This window comes from Ctenocephalides felis, unplaced genomic scaffold (genome assembly GCF_003426905.1).
Source record: "Ctenocephalides felis isolate EL2017-DRISC unplaced genomic scaffold, ASM342690v1 CF-g0.4_SCAFFOLD_00845, whole genome shotgun sequence".
Lineage (NCBI taxonomy): Eukaryota > Metazoa > Arthropoda > Insecta > Siphonaptera > Pulicidae > Ctenocephalides > Ctenocephalides felis.
The window spans coordinates 4652887-4670653 of record NW_020536999.1 but is presented as its reverse complement, the minus strand read 5'-3'; the positions used below and the strand labels follow the sequence as shown (position 1 = coordinate 4670653).

At 29.1% G+C, this 17767-nt stretch overlaps 1 protein-coding gene and 1 pseudogene across 1 annotated transcript in view; both read right to left on the bottom strand.

Annotated features, from left to right (window-relative positions):
- The window catches only part of LOC113370480, a 15024-nt pseudogene extending 11407 nt beyond the window's left edge, over positions 1-3617 (bottom strand).
- Positions 3618-4470: 853 nt separating this feature from the next.
- LOC113370469 (nuclear hormone receptor FTZ-F1 beta-like) overlaps positions 4471-17767 on the bottom strand; it is a 17663-nt gene continuing 4366 nt past the window's right edge. The window contains exons 2-7 of the mRNA XM_026611144.1: positions 15792-16003; positions 12065-12263; positions 8016-8286; positions 7692-7944; positions 5949-6103; positions 4471-4560 (exon numbers count right to left, since the gene is read on the bottom strand). Of these exons, the coding sequence (XP_026466929.1) occupies positions 4471-4560; positions 5949-6103; positions 7692-7944; positions 8016-8286; positions 12065-12263; positions 15792-16003 (1180 nt within the window). The remainder of the gene's footprint in view (positions 4561-5948; positions 6104-7691; positions 7945-8015; positions 8287-12064; positions 12264-15791; positions 16004-17767) is intronic.

Here is a 17767-nt window from a genome sequence, read left to right as displayed (position 1 = left end):
AACTATATTGTGGATGGATGGAAAAATCTTTATAATGGATAATAAAAAATTAAATCTTATATATATAAACTTATATTAAATATATTGCAATTGTTTATTTAAGTAGCGATGATGATTTTGAGAAGTAAGTACAAGTTTTTTTTTGAAAAAAATAATGGGAATACTGTTGAAAAAATATTGTCTTAAATAAATTAATTTGTGATGGTTTTTCTTTTGTTAACAAAATATATACAAATCTCAACTATACTTAAAATTAATGGAATTGCCTGTATGTTTAAATAACTAGTTTCTGCTAAATGCATATTTATATATATATATATATATATATATATTATATATATATCGCCTTTAGCAGATTTCATTTACCCTAGATATATATATTTATATATATTTTTGTATTTATTTAAATCATCTTTTTCACTTTTTTAAAATCCCGTCACCTTCTAATATTTTTGGTGATTTTTTATATGATTCGTTTTATTACTTTTTTTAATGAAATTTTATTTTTTCAAAAAAGTATCGATCGTGTACTTTCACCCCAAAAAAGGAAATATATTGAAATTTCAATAAACTCGAAAAAAAATTGAAGCAAAACTTCTTAGGCGATTTCCAACAAGGATAAAAAATTTTTTTTAAGATGTTTGTAGATTGTTTTAGTATGTTGTAGATTGTTTTATGATGTTGTAGATTGTTTTAGAGTGTTGTAGATTGTTTAAAAATGTTGTGATTTGTCTGAAAATGTTGTAAATTATCTGAAAATGTTGTGAGTTGTCTGAAAATATTGTTAATTGTCTGAAAATGTTGTAAGTTGTCTAAAAATTTTGAGGGCCGTCTGAAAATGTTGTAAGTTGTCTGAAAATTTTGAAAAACGACTAAAAATGTTGTAAGTTACTTGAAAATGTTGTGAGTCGTCTGAAAATTTTGAAAATCGACAAAAAAAATGTTGTGGGTCGTCTTAAAATTTTGAAAATCGTCAAAAAAAATGTTGTGGGTCGTCCGAAAATATTGTGAGTCATCCGGAAATTCTGTGAGTAGTCTGAAAATTTTGAAAATCGACAAAAAAAATGTTGTGAGTCGTCTGGAAATTCTGTGAGTCGTCTTAAAATGTTGTGAGTCTTCTGAAAATGTTGAAAATTGACAAAAAAAAATGTTGTGAGTCTTCAGAAAATGATGAAAATCGACAAAAAAATTCTGTGAGTTGTCTGAAAATTTTGAAAATCGACAAAAAAAATGTTGTGAGTCGTCTGAAAATGTTCAGTCGTCCGAAAATTTTGAAAATTTACAAAAAATGTTGTAAATTATCTGAAAATGTTGTAAGTTGTCTGAAATTGTTGTAAATCGTCTTAAAATGTTGCAAATTGTCTAAAAATGTTGTGAGTCGTCTGAAAATTTTGGGAATTATCTGAAAACGTTGTAAGTTGTCTGAGAATGTTATAAATTGTTTGAAAATGTTTTAAATTGTGTGAAAATGTTCTGAGTTGTCTGAAAATGTTGTGAGTTGTCTAAAAATATTGTAAGTTGTCTGAAAATATTGTAAGTTATCTGAAATTTTTGTAATTCGTCTAAAAATATTGTTAATTATTTGAAAATGTTATAAGTTGTACTGAAATTCTGAAAATGTTGTACATCGTTTGAAAATGTTGTAAATGGTCTAAAATTGTTGTATTTTGTCTGAAAATGTTGTAAATCATGCAGAAATGTTGTATCTTATCTGGAAATGTTGTAAGATGTCTGAAATTGTTGTAAATCGTCTTAAAATGTTCTGAATTGTCTGAAAATGTTGTAAGTCGTCTGAAAATATTGTAAGTTGTGTAAAAATGTTGTAAACCATCTGAAAATGTTGTAAATTGTGTGAAAATTTTGCAAATTGTCTGAAAATATTGCAAATTATCTGAACATGTTGTAAATTATCTGTAAGTTGTCTGAAAATGTTGAAAATTGTCTGAAAATATTGCAAGTTGTCTGAAAATGTTATAAATTGTCTGTAAGTTCTCTGAAAATGTTGAAAATTGTCTGAAAATGTTGTATTTCGTCTGAAAATGTTGTAAATTGTCTAAAAATGTTATAAATCATCTTGGAATGTTGTATTTTGTCAGAATCTGTTATGAGTTGTCTGAAAATCTTGTAAATTATCTGAAAATGTTGAAAATCTACTAAAAATGTTGTAAATCAACTAAAAATGTTGCGAATCGTCTGAAAATATTGTAAATCATTCAGAAATGTTGTATTTTGTCTGTAAATGTTGTGAGTTGTGTGAAAATCTTGTAAATTATCTGAAGATGTTAAAAATCGAATAAAAATGTTGTAAGTAGTCTGAAATTGTTATAAATTGTCTGAAAATGTTGCAATTCCTCTAAAAAATATCACAAGTCGTCTGAAAATGCTGTAAACCATCTAGAAATGTTGTATTTTGTCAAAATATGTTTTATTTTACCTGAAAATGTTGTAAATCGTCTAGAAATGTTTAAAACTTTTTTTTAATGCATTATTATATAAAAAATAATCATTTCAAATTAATTTTCATAAGATTGACTTATAAAAATTATTTTTATATTTAATATTCTTTTCAAATAAAGATCATGTTACGTAACTGTTACGTTCACGTTACGTTAAACACCTACATCTATTTATTATTATCTTTGTATTATTATTTTCAATATATTTCCAAATTTCATATCCTTCGTCCACGATCGATTCTCTCTCTATATATAAATATATATGTAAATGGAATAAAAATTATAAAATACGAATAGAATTAAAAACAAAAAAATTCATCATAATTGCATATTTACAAAACAAAAATTACAAAGAAACCACATTTCGTTCTTATTAACATAATTAACGACAACTATAAATTTTTTTACAATCGTAGAAAATTTATTATTAAAAAATATAAATTTAATAAGACACTTATTAAAATTAGAAACTAAGTCATCACATATTTGCGTACGGGGGAAAAAATAGTAAAAAGATTTTTTTAGTAAAAAAAAAAATTTTAAAGTTTTATTTACAAATATTTTGTAAAATTGTGGATTATTCGATGGATATTATTTATTATCGTAAAATTCCATTAGACAATAATTAAAAAATTATAATAACCTTATAATTAATTTTGTCTAAACAATAAATCTAATTTTCTGAAATCATTTAAAATCCATCGAATAACTTTTAGTTAAGAAAAAAAACAATCAAAAAATTGTATGTATATATCATGGGAGGTAAACTTAGAACAAATGCGCTTTACTGCATATTAGTGTTTTCAGCATATCACAGATGGCGCTGGTGTGCTTCAAATTATAAATGAATATAAATTTATTTATTTCAGCGTTCGTTTTAAAAACACAACAGTTTCTCTAAATATATAGTACACGTACTTTAATTGTTTAACTACTAATTTTATATATTGGAATATGTCTTTTTTGAATAAAAAAAAAGTTCAAATTTTTTACAACATATTTATAATTTTGTTGAAAATATATTTTACACGCGTATATTTTGTTTTCATTTCATTTAGTCAAATTAATCAGGTTTATCTTTTCAATATAATATATTTAAATAAATCGTATCCTAGAATTGAACCTAAGGGTTAATTTACGTGCTACGGTCGGTGGCGCCATCTATGATATGCTGAAAGAACTAAAATCGATCGATCTATGATATTTATCTATGGTATATACATAAAAGGCACTTTTCGACGTACAAAAGTTTGGCCAATATTTTATTAAAGTCTTTTTACGTAATTATTTAAAGTAGACACCGTGTGCTTTAATATTAATACAAATGTGTTTCGATCAGTCTTGCAATTTTTTTTCATATGATAAGTAGTAGTCGTGTGATAGTAATTATTAAAGTGCGCATGTTATTTTTTTTTTAATACGATAGTACAAAAATATTAAGCATTTTGGGTTTTATATATTTAAAGCCTAATCGAGTTATTCCCACATTGTTCTACAATTTTTGTTTAATTAAAGTACGCAAAAAATATATAATCTTATTTTTAATAAGTATTACGAATTGTATATACATATACATGATATATGTATATATATATATATATATATATATATATATGTATATGTATATACATTATAATTTATTATACATTGTCATTAATATGTTAAAAAATTTCGTTTTTTCATTAAGTATTTAATATTAGGCGACTCACAGTCGCTCAGTCTCCAGTTTTGCATTTATTTATTTAAATCATATGTATATATATGCTTTATTTATACTTAATTATTAATAAATTCATCTTTTATTAATATATTTGTATATATATATATATATATATATATATATATAATACAAAAGTCTAGTTGTAGCCGAAGGGAAGAAAATCTCTCTAAGTACTTTTCAAAGAATACATTTATATATATATATATATATATATATATATATATATATATATATGTATGTATATATGTATAAAATTCCATATATACCTTCATGTTTTCATAATTACTTTTAATATCAATGTTCGCCCCTCAACAATTCCATGAGAAGATTGAAACTGGGTCCTTCACCGTCCTTTGATTTTATGGTTAGCATTTCTTTGCCGACCTAAAAACAAATAAATAAATTTATTATTAAATATATAAACTAGTTATAAGTGTAATTATGCCTCAAGATAAAATTTGAATGAACTAAACTCGGTTGTATTTAGTATTTTTAGAAAACAAGTAGTCGTGTATTATATTTTCAAGTCGACTAGCTTTTAATAGGTTTGCTAATTTTCAACCTAGGTTAAGTTTGAAATGTTCGTTGATGTCCAAAAATGGTTCTTACGGCGACAAAAAATCGAATAATTGCCGGGAAAACCCTAAACACAGCCCTTTTCTTTTTCTCATACAAACGTTTTCTAACTAAAACGTAAAATCAATTTGAGCGCTATTGCTACTATATAAAGTTCATATTAAATTACAAACACTCACTGTATACTCCTAAACGATTATGCGGATTTTGATAAATCATTCTGAAATTTGTTGAGGAAATGTTCTAGGATGTATGTGAATATAAAGCACTGGGATGTATGTGCAATATTGTAGAAATAAATGGAAAAAATTGTAATAAACGACATGTCATTGCGTGCATTGAAAACAAATAAAAACTATCATCTGCCAAAAATTTCAATTTACTTATGAACCTAGACAATATAGAATATGTATAATAAATTCATGAATAAGAAAAATGAAATGTCTACATTATTATTGCCGTAAAGCAGCTGAGACGTGCCAGAAATTAAAATAATATAAAATACAGTATATGTACGGCAGATTGAATGATACACATATGAGCAGGATATGACAAATTAATTAAATTAAAATATGAAATTAAGTATTAATCTGGGCCGGTTCCACCTTTAATGCGATGCATGCGAAAAGTACGAGCGCACGCCTTAGGGGGCGCCAACACAAGATTCGGATATTAAATTTTCAATATAGTTTTTTTTCAATATATAATTTCTTTGTATCTTTTACTAATCTTTACACAATATTTTTCACTTTATAACAGCAAATGGCAAAGTAAGGATGAATACATACAATTCGGCCCTCACGATATCGATTAGGAGAAGTTTAAGATGCAATTTTGGATATCTTAAATAATAAAAAATTAAATTAATTTAATCCAACATGAAGTACCAGTGTTATGTTATGATTATAGTTATGTTATACCGTTTAAAAGACTTCAATTTCCAATATAGTGTGGGAATTGAGACACATCATTTTATTTAAAGCAGTTCTACATATAACATCGCTCATTTTGTACAATGCATATGCATTTTTGCGTGAAGAGTAATTTAAATAAACAATAATTATTATTTTTAGGTAAACGGTAAATATTAGTATATTATATTTAAAAAAATGTAGACATGGGTACAGGACAACGTCTGTCGGGTCATCTAGTAAATATTAAAAAACTCTCATTTTGATCTCTAAATGTGTTGTTACCTGGCAAGTTCTTTGCAATTCGGGAATCCTTAGCAAGAGTTCTCCAAATTTGGCAGGACTGTGCGGGTAATGAGATAAAGTGTATGCTTGTAAAGCTTGAAGAGCCTTTTCTTGAGACGCTCTTACTTTTTCAGGCTCTCTTAATTCTGATGTATCTGGAAACAAAAATATAAATATATAATAATATATATATGGGTCATTCTTTTACAAACCGAACACCAATTAACCTTGACATTTTAGAATTGTCTGAAAATTTGTTTACAGATACTATTCATAAAAGCATTTGACACGTATTTCAGGATTTTGCTGAAAAAAATTTTTTTACGTAAATATTTACGATTGAAATATCGATTTATTGCTCAATTTCTATGAACATCATCTGCGGTAAATTAATTATCTCCGGATGTGCTGATCGGATCAGTAATATTTTTTTTTTGTTACACTTATATTGAAGTGAACTTTGTAATGATTACAAAATTTTTTTTTGTTCTTGCAATTTTCTTAACAATAACGACCCTTAAATATTTACAAAGGTTTTACGCAGCCTTACCCCAACTTGAATCGATCCACAAAAAAACTTTTTTTTTTCTTTTTTTCTCTGCAACAAAATTATTTTTACAATTTGTTGGAGACTTTGTTACATCGAAAGATATTAAATATTTTCAAGCGCGAGTCGCGCTTTTCACGTCGGGGATCTCAAAGACTTGTACTCATTTGTCACTTTCGAATGACAATCTTATTGTTTTTCGGTTAAAAAATATTTTATAATTTTGCTTCTGGCGAAAATTGAATATATAGTCAAAAAAAAACATTAGGGGAGAGCGGAGCTTAAAATTTCGTGGGTAAAAAGATCCAGTGCAAATATCTCAAAAACAAGTAAAGTTAGAAATTTTTTAACAACAATATTTGAATGTAGTTTGAATACCAGAATAAGTTTCTGAGTCAGGTAAATCGTTTTGCACTGTGGAATTGTCCATTTTATTCAAAAGGTACGAACAACACATTATCCAATTGTGATTTTTTAAATTAGTATTTTGTGAAAATATTGTGTAATCACAAGTTTAATGTTTATAATGCATAGTGTAGTGCATTACCATATCCTGATACCATGGATTGTTAAAATCTTCCAATTTAACACTAAGATCTACTAATTGTAAGTACTATTTACTATTTTATTTTTTATTTTCACTCCAATTCAATTGTTTTAGTTTTTAATTTTATTTTTAGTTTCCACTGAATGAAGGCTAGGATTATAGCCGAAACGTATGGATTTAAAATAAATTTTTGAAAGAAATTCATGTTTTTTATTGATGTTATGCCCGATTATTAGACTTTGTTAATATATATATATATATATATATATATATATATGTATATATATGTATATATATATATATATATGTATATATATATATACATATATTACTCTTTACCCCGGTACATAATCCATTCCTTTATAAAAAAATTTTTTCTAATTAATCTGTATTGACCATCATTAATTAATGTTAATCAATATTTTTAAAAAACATTGTATTTGACAGAATAAACCTGATGATGGAACGTACCTAGTTCCGAAACGTCGTATTAAACATCTTCAAAAAACAAATTGTTTTTTATTATTGGATTTACTGTTCGGAAAAGAAACAATCAATATATTGAAAAAATCCAGGACTTATCTATTGAATATATATATATATATATATATATATATATATATAATTGTGTTTCTCTATTTCTCCTTACCTGATGTCAACAGTACAATAACCTTCATAGCCACGTACTCGTACCGATCAACCCTCAATCGTCTCAAATGTTCAGTAAGATTCAGCATACGTTCGATACAAGCTTGTAAGCCACTATGCCTCGCCTCTTCCAAACTAATCGACTTGCCAAGGGATACCCTGATTTCACCAGGAGATACCATGGATCGATAACAACAGGAGAAGAGCAACAGCTCGCACCAAGAATTTATCAGGAGACATATTTGGTCATCGATCTAGAGAAAAATTAATTTAGATAACTGGATTTTAATTTTGGGTATATATATATAGTGGTAGTGGTGTTTACCGATATGTTTTTGAACAGTGGTAAGCTCTTGCACCATTTAACAATTTTGTACAGTCTATGATCTGCTATATTGCACAAGTTGGCCAAGAAATCAGGATTCGAGTCGTCTCCTGTAATTCCAGCTCGAGCAAGTAAAGGATTCGTTGCTAAACTGGAAGCTGTTGATGACGATGTCGATGATGATGATGAATTTCTGGACGTGAATTTGTTGATTTCAGATTCATTGTACTGCCACAGATGCTCCACATCCATAATTTCCTGAACAAATTGAAAAAAGCATTACATGATAAGCGTCCGATTTGAATGATCTAAAAAACTTTCTCCTGGTATTGACAAAACAATTGCTTTTGAGGATAAAAAATTATTACATCTTTTTTTATTTTCCATAAAATATTTTTGTAATTTTGGATTAGAAATTCAAAAAATTACCCAGGCTAAGCACAGTCTAATCGCCACTCTGGTACAAGTGTTTACCCAAGTGCGTTTAGACTGCTTATGTACTGGAAACTTTTCCAATTTTGTGAAAACTATTGAAAAATGTGAAAATGTCGCCAAGCTAAGCACAGCATAAGTGAAAATGTCGCACAGAATTATTTGCAAATGCAAGTTTAGACTGTGACTATACTGGAGCACTTTTTCAATTTTGTGTAAATTAGGCAATTATTTTTTAACTTCTCGTAGGGTAAGTTATTGTAATCGTCCAAAAACCGAAATTGAAAATTTTTACATTTCTCGACGTTTTGAAGGTTTCTGAACATTTTGGCATACTTCAGAAAAAATGGATGTGTGTGTGTATATATATATGTATGGATACAATTTTTCGTCCACCTTTTCGGGCGTACGGATCAACCGTTTTGAATGGTTTAAAAAACATTCGATCCCTATTGATAGGGAGATGTGCTGATTAGTTTTTGGCAAAGGCAGGTCCAGCAGTTACGGAGATAAAGAGCAAAGAGTGCAGAAAATAGAAATCTAATTTTTGAGAGAACGGAGTATCCGATTTGAATGGTTCCAAAAACATTCAATTCGTAATGACGCGGAGAAGGGGTGATTAGTTTTTGGCAAAGGCAGGTCCAGTGGTTTCGGAGATACAGAGCTAAATGTGCAAAATATGGCAGTTTTTGAGAGAACTAAGCGTCCGATTTGTATGATTCAAAGAACTTTCTGCCTGTCTTAACAAATTTTTGGTATAGTATAGTTTATGTTTTCATCAAAAAATCCGAATTGCTAATTTTATGTTTTCTCGACGTTTCAAGCCATTCTGAATCGAATGAGACCAACATTTGGGAAAAATATGTGTGTGTGTGTGTGAACAGATTTTTGCCGTAAATCGACGTTTTCTCAAAAACGGCTGGACCGATTTCAAAAATTTAAAACTCATTCGATGTATCTCGATGAGGACTAGCGTTTCTAACTTTTGTACGACGATCGGGCGAGCCGTTTCTTTGTAAATCGCAGAAAAGTGAAAAATTTTACGTCCACGTTTTAGGCCGAAATTCTGAATCGATTATGAAAATTCAAAAACTGTTCGAAACATATTGGTTGGGAATCGACCTGATTAGTTTTTGGTAAAGATCGGCTGGGCCGTTTTCTTGTAATAGAGTATTAAAAAAAAATTCCGACGATTTTCATAATTTTTGTTTTGACGGTAATACCATAGTCTTATAGATCATACTGAAATATTACGGTACTACGACAAGTAGTTTAATTTTAAAGAATCGCCAAAGTTTGCAAAAATTAGCGTCATTTTTTGACGTTTGTCAAAATTAGAACTTTCATCGACGTTTGCACAAAAACGCTTGAACCGATTGCATAAATTTAAAAGCCAATCGATGTATTTTAATGTGGATTTTCTTTTCTCAATTTTGTGCAGCGATCGGCCGAGCCGTTTCTTTGTAATTTGAAAAAAAGTTTTAAACTCTTCGTCCACATTTAAGCTCAAACTGCCGAATCGATTTTAAAAAATCAAAAACTGTTCGAAAGATATTAGTTGGGAATGGTACTGATTAGTTTTAGGTGAAAATCTACCGAGCCGTTTTCTTGTAATTAACTGTTAAAATAAAATTTTAAGCCGATTTTTATGGAACTTTTTTTGGCGATATAGATCATGGTCTTATAGAACTTACTGTAATATTACGGCCTTACGACAAGTAGTTTAATTTTAAAAGTTCATCAAAATTTGAGAAAATGAGTAGTTTTTTGATGTTTGTTAAAATTAAAATTAGATGATCTACTTGGTATAACAATAGAGTACTTGGTCTTAATCAACATACTAAACCATTAAAGTCCTACGGAAACTGGTTCAATTACAATTATTAATTAATTAAAATTATTGATTTGTGAAAATTTGCTTTTAGAAAATACTCCGAGTTAACATGTTCGTTCGTTTTTAATTATGAGAAATAATTCCACTCGGAATACTTTTAATCGCTTATAAATTGATTTATTTTTTATTGATTAAATAGATTATTTAAACATATCGGGAAGTTCATGTAACTCGCCTCAAGGCTAAATAACAAACCAACTAGTTAAACAAGTTCTGCAAGACATACAGTCTTGGGAAAATACTTCCACACACACATCCATTTAGTTTCTGAGGTATACCCCTTAAAAATGTTCAGAAACCTTCAAAACGTGAAGAAGTGCAAAAATTGTCATTTTCCGATTTTCGGCCCATTACTATAACTACCCTACGGGAAGTTAAAAAGCATTACATGTGTCAATTAATATTATGTTATTGTTTTTTTGGATGTTGTTTTGATTGATTGCCTTGTGAAGGACCAATTGTAAAATACTTTATTGATAACTGTATATATTTATTTTATAAGTTATAATAGATAGTATTTACTAGGGAATGCATTACCGATATAGCGGTATACCGAATTACCGGTAAACCGTCCGATTTTTTGGCGGTATTTTTACCGGTATTTACTCCAAAAATACCGATATTTTCGGTATTTTTACATAAGCGCTATTTGATACATGATACATTAAAGTTTAAATTTCTCGGAACAAATTTATCTTTAAATGCCATAATCGCATAAACAGCTATATCTTCAAGTGATTCTATAGGATAAACAAATGTCAAATATTATCTCAACTCGTCATTAAACTGAATATTTATTGCTTTCCAAAGGGCTTCATATCGTGTTACAATAAATAAAATTGGACTGATAGATAATGGTGTTTGTAACATCTTATGTAAAAATGTAACAGTTTTTTAAGTGATATTTGCGCCAAAATATTTTATATCATACAGATTACCTCTGCGTGATATTTATTTTTTTCTAACTTTATACATAATAATAATGATAATTACTAAATATTTTTGCTTCTTATTACAATTATAAAATATTATTTTTTGAAAACGTTTCCAAGTTTGACAATTCTATAGAACCATCGCATTGTTTTAAATAACAATACTCAACAATTCTAGTAACTTATTATTTATCTCGACAAAGTATGCGATCTTAAATAAATGTAAAAAAAATATTTTTGGAGATTATGCTAATTTAACACATCGGATACAGACAGTACAATTTATTATAATAATGTAATATGATCTTTTGTGAATTTTTCGAAAGGGATAATGAATTAATTAAATTGGATATAATGTTGTTAAATTATCATAAAAAAAAAATTATTGTTTTATTTTATTGTTTTTATTGTTTAGTTGAATATAGTTGTAGTTGTATATACATTTTTTTATATTTGTACTAATAACTTTCAATTTTGTTTACGTTTGTTTAAGGATAATAAAAATACCGGTAATTTACCGGTATTCCGGTTTTAAAATGAAAAATTACCGAAATACCAGTAATGAAATTTTTCATCGGTATTGCATTCCCTAGTATTTACAATCATTTTAATATGTTTTTGATTACGTATTGATTGATTTGATTTTGGTTTGATTATCGATTGATGATTTTTTGTTTTCATATCAATATATGTCCATTATTACCTGTAACAATGCCGGTATTCCGCCGCCCTGTGCCTCGTTCTTGACACCGGCATGGTGCTCTCCTAATGCAGGGCTCCCCGGAGTCAGAGGCGACTGTTGCTGGTGGCCGTGGTGAGAATGGTGATGGGGCCCCATCGGATTCTGTCCGGAGCCCCCGGAAGACAGGGGCGAAATCGATGTCTGCTGTTGCTGCTGCTGCGAGTTGTGGGAGGATGTATGAGGCGGCACCGGGGCGTAGGAGCACTGGTAGGTGCTGCGGCCGCCGCGGGTTCTGTCTTCGCGAATCGCTGGATAATAGATATAAGGTTGAAATTTTGGGTAAAGTAGAAGGTTTTGTTAACTTGCCGAAGGAGACGTTTATGTTTTTATAAAAAAATCTGATTTGGTGATTTTGTGTTTTCTCTTGGACGTTTCGAGACATTCTGAATCGAATGAGACCGAATTTAAGGAAAAAGTATGTGTGTGACTGTGAACAGATTGACGTTCTTTCAAAAACGGCTGGACCAATTTAAAAAAAAAAAGTCATTTGATGCACCTCGATGAGGTAATACCACACTCTGATTTTTAGTAATATATCTAATATAAAAATTGAATATGTTACTCTGGCGCCAATAAAACAAAATGAAAATCTCTTAAAGGGGTTACACCACTGTAGCAGCCTAAAAAACGTATGTTTTCGCCATTTTGTTTCGGGTGGAAGAAAATGTAATAAAATCATGCTATTAAAGATACTTATTAACTTCCCGTAGGGTAAGTTATAGTAATCGCAAAAAAATCGAAAATGAAAATTTTTATATATCTTTACGTTTCAGAGGTTTCTGAACATTTTGGCATACCTTAGAAAAAATGGATGTATGTGTGTGTGTGTGTGTGTGTGTGTGTGTGTGTGTGTGTGTGTGTGTATGTATGTATGTATGTGTGTGTATGTATGTGCGGATACAAATTTTCGTCGACGATTTCGGGAACACGGATCAACCGATTTGAATAAATCAAAAAACATTCGATTCGTATTGATAAGGAGACGTGCTGATTAGTTTTTGGCGAAGGCAGGTCTAGCCGTTCCGGAGATACGGGGCAAAAAGTGCCGAAAACGGTAACTCAGGTTTTAAGAGAACGGAGCGTCCGATTTTAATAATTCAAAAAACATTTTACTTGTATTGACAAGATAAAGAATTGATCAAATTTTCATAAAGGCAGGTCTAGCGGTTTCGGAGATCTAACAAAAAAAGTAAAAAAAAATGCCATTTGGCGGTCAAAAATGATCATTAGACATATGCACATCAAATTTTCAGATATTTTATAGAGATTTTAACAATAAGTTTAAATTTTGTTTATTTTTCTATGGTTCCGTACCAATGTTTACCCGTTAGACAGCGACGCCGCGCTTACGCGCTTTATATTTTGTCTCTATGCAGTTAAAGCAGTACGATTGCTTTGAAAAACAAGTTCAGATCTTCCAAAATATGTCAAAATAAAGAAAACATTTTTTTTCAAAAAAAAAAATAAAAAAAATTTTTTTTTTAAAAAAATTAAAAAAAAATTTTTTTTTTTCAAAAAAAAGTAATTTTTTGTCCAATTTATAGTTTCTCAAAAATCTTATTTTTTCGAAGTAAATTTTTTTCAAAAATGTTAATCGTTTTTAAAAAAAATAATAATTTTTGGTACGGGAAGTTCCAGCAATTTGCCTTAAGGCACGATGCCCTAATTGCCTTAAGACAGAATTCCACTTACAGCTAGTTTATTGTACTTTAAAGTAACAAAATAAAATATAATTGGGGAAAAAAATTAAAAACGACGGTACCACAGCCATTTCGACGAGCCGCGTCAAATTGGAGGCGTTCCGCGGCACGCAAAATAACTGCAACAATTTGATTTTTTTTTCATTCGAATTTTCAATAGCATATTTAAAATAACATTTTAAAGTGCCCATCATAGCGGATTTTTTATTTATTTATTTATTTATTCATGAGCAAGCCGTAACCAATAATAATAGATATTATTTCAGACTCTTGTCAAGAGATTTAAAAAATATCGATTTTTGTTTGTTTGGCGAGCACTTTACTCAAAATCGTTGAATTTCAACGAAATAAAACGGATAGTAATTTGTTAATAATTGATGAACAAATTAACATATATATGATATATGATGGATTTTGACGCGGCTCGCCGAAATGGCTGTGGTACCACCATTTTTTTTTTACAATTATATTTTATTTTGTTACTTTAAAGTACAATAAATAACTATCCTTAATATCATGATTTTAATACTTTTCCTTCCGTCCGAAAAAAAATGGCAAAAACATACGTTTTTTTTACTGCTAGAGTGGTGTAACCCCTTAAATAGATATTTAAGTTAAAAAAATTGTTTATTTTTGGATTTTTCATGCTTTTGAAGCACCTGTTATGCTGATTCTTAAACTACTACTAGTTTTTACACCAACTTTATTTTTTTAGTCAATTTATAATTAGTGATGGCATCGTGCCTTAAGGCAAATTGTTGGAACTTTCTATACCAAAAATTATGTTTTTTTTTTTAAAAAAAAAGATTCAATTTTTTTTAGAACTTAGAAAAAAATAGATTTTTGAGATTTTTAAAATATTGGAGAAGAATTGACTTTTTGAAAAAAAAATTTTTTTTATACTTTAAATTTTTGGACATTTTGATTTTTTTTTCAAGGCAATCGCGATACCTTAGATGAGGACTATTGTTTGTCAGTTTTGTACGACGATCGGCCGGGCCGTTTCTTTATAAATAGCAGAAAAGTGAAAAAATTTTCGTCCACGTTTTAGCCCGCAGTTCTGAATCGATCTTGAAAATTCAAAAACCGTTCGAAAGGTATTGATTGGGAATCGTGCTGATTAGTTTTTGGTAGAGATCGGCCGGGCCGTTTTTTTGTGATAAGGTTTAAAAAAAAATCGACGATTTTTTTTAATCATTTTTTTGACGGTAGATACCATAGTCTTCTAGATCATACTAAAATATTACGGCCCTACGACAACTCGTTTATCTTTAAAAATTCGCCAAAGTTTGCAAAAATTGGTATCGTTTTTTTGGCATTTGTCAAAATTAGACATTTGATCGACGTTTTCTCAAAAACGCCTGAACCGATTTCAGAAATTTAAAAGCCATTTCATGTATCTCAATGACGACTCTCGTGTGTCAGATCTGCCGAGCCGTTTCTTTGTAATTTGAAAACAAGTGTTAAACTTTTCGTCCACATTTAAGCTCAAACCACCGAACCGATTTTAAAAAATCAAAAACTGTTCGAAAGATATTAGTTGGGAATGATGCTGATTAGTTTTAGGTAAAAATCTACCGAGCCGTTTACTTGTAATTAACTGTTGAAAAAAAAAATCAATCCGATTTTTATGAAACTTTTTTTTGGAGATATATATCATGGTCTTATAGAACTTACTGTAAAATTACGGCCTTACGACAAGTAGTTTAATTTTAAAAAATCATCAAAGTTTGAGAAAATGAGTAGTTTTTTTGACATTGGTTAAAATTAAAATTAGACGATTTAGTTGGTATAACGATAGTGTACTTGGTCTTGAACATAGTAAACCATTAAAGTCCCACGGAAACTGGTTCAATTATAAAAATTGTTGACTTGAAAATTTCTTTCACAAAATACTCCGAGAGTTAACGTGTTCGTTCGTTTTCAATTATGTGTAATAGATCCACTTGGAATCTTTTAATCACTCATAAATTAAATTATTTTTTATTGATTAAGTCGATTATTTAAACATATCGGGAAGTTCATGTAACTTGCCTCAAGGCAAAATTCCAATACCAACTGGTTTCATATCCTTACCTTCTAGTTTCATTCCTCGTTGTAGGCATTTATCGAAACGGCAAGCTGGGCACTTTTTTCTTGTGGCAACACTCACTGGGCAAGTTGCACCTCTGAGACAAACATAGTTTTTTCTATTCTGCACCGTTCTTTTGAAAAATCCTTTGCACGATTCACAAGAGAAAATCCCGTAATGGAATCCTGAGATTTTATCTCCACAGATCGGACAAGGACTGAAAAAATGATTTACATATATATATATATGTATATATATATATATATATATATATATATATATATATATATATACATACTAGTTGACCCGACAAACGTTGTTTTGCTAAGTAAGGTATATTCCAAACAGTTTCTAGAGAATCAAAAATATTTCATACTTTAAGTGTATAAGGATGTGTTGTTTGAATGCTATTTACAATGAGGTATTATAAAAACAATAAACCCCATTAGTTTGTCTATATTTTGTCTGGAAGTTTTATACACTTTCTATAGAAAACATGGTATAATCCATTCCAAGTCTTTTTTGGTCTTTCGACTCTTTGATTACATTCCAAGTTTTTCAGATTCTTTTTTTGATTCTGGATTTTGTGTATAATTGTAAATAATACTACTGAGCTTATACAAAATTTTCAAATTTCTGCGAGGAGAGATAGAAAATGAATTAAGTATTTGTTCTTTGACATGCTTTTTGAAAAGTTTCAAGTAACATTCGATGAATTAAAGAAATTTAATAAAAGTTATATGTAGAGCAGGGCGAGGCACAAAGGTCCAATTTGACTTTGAGCAAATATGAATTATATTATAATAATCAAACCAATTATATCACAACAAATAACACATTTCAAGCGAACAATGATCTGACTACGTTCAGTAAAACTGCCAGCTACTTCATCATTGTATAAATGTGCTTTTTTATGCCTTCCAAAAATTTGTTACCTAGACTTTTTTACCCCATAGACAGGGTAATTTGGTACGGCAAGGTGGCAAACAGGTTTAATGTCTTATTTTAATTTTAAAGGTATTTTACAAAATAATTACACTTTTAACTAATGCTATAAAACTACCAACGGAAGACAATACTTTTATTATGGATTTTCAAAGGACCGTTTATCTCCTTAGAGCAAAGTCATAAGAATCAAGGTTATAGCTTTTTATACATCTTTTTCCCTCTACTTTCGAATATTGTTGTTAAATAATGTTTAACTTTACTGGTTTTTGACATATCGGTGGTGGACCTTTTTAACCCCGGACTTTCATATATTTCTATCTATTCTTCGATAAATTCTGGGAAATTATAGCTGGGATAATGTTATTCGACAAAATGTCCCTTTGATCGATACCAAACTTATGTTCTGAATTTAAATAACAAATAAAAAATAATATAGCCTAGAACATGTTTCATAAATACCAATGAGTATATAATTATACAAATGAGATCTTTCAGAGCACCGTGTTTGAGAAAAATATGATTTGCAAAAATTGCATTTTCATATTAACATTTCCAAAAAGTTGATATTTTGAGTTTCTAGTAACGCTTGCGGCCCGTTTAATAACGTTTTTGTATATAAATAAAACTATAAACAAAATTACTCACTACAATTTAATCATAATTAAATAATATTCACGTATTCACATCCTATTAAACGTAATTGAACATCATCTGTCAAAAACGTTTAACATTTGACGTATTAGCCACCGTCAATTGTTTTATTCAAATTGCGCTTCTACAAAAATGTTCAAATTAAAAATGTAAAGTTTCTACGCGATTTTGAAATAATATCTCACCTTTCCGACAACCTACTGATTAGCACGAATTTTTCAAGACTAAGACTGGCCAAATCGATTCAGCCGTTTTCGAGTTTTATTCGGACATTTGAAAGAGAGCTCCATTTTTATATATACGATATATATATATATACATATTGTTGAGCGCCAATTAGCTCTTCTCTTCATCAACCGATTTCGTTAGATGTATAGTAATA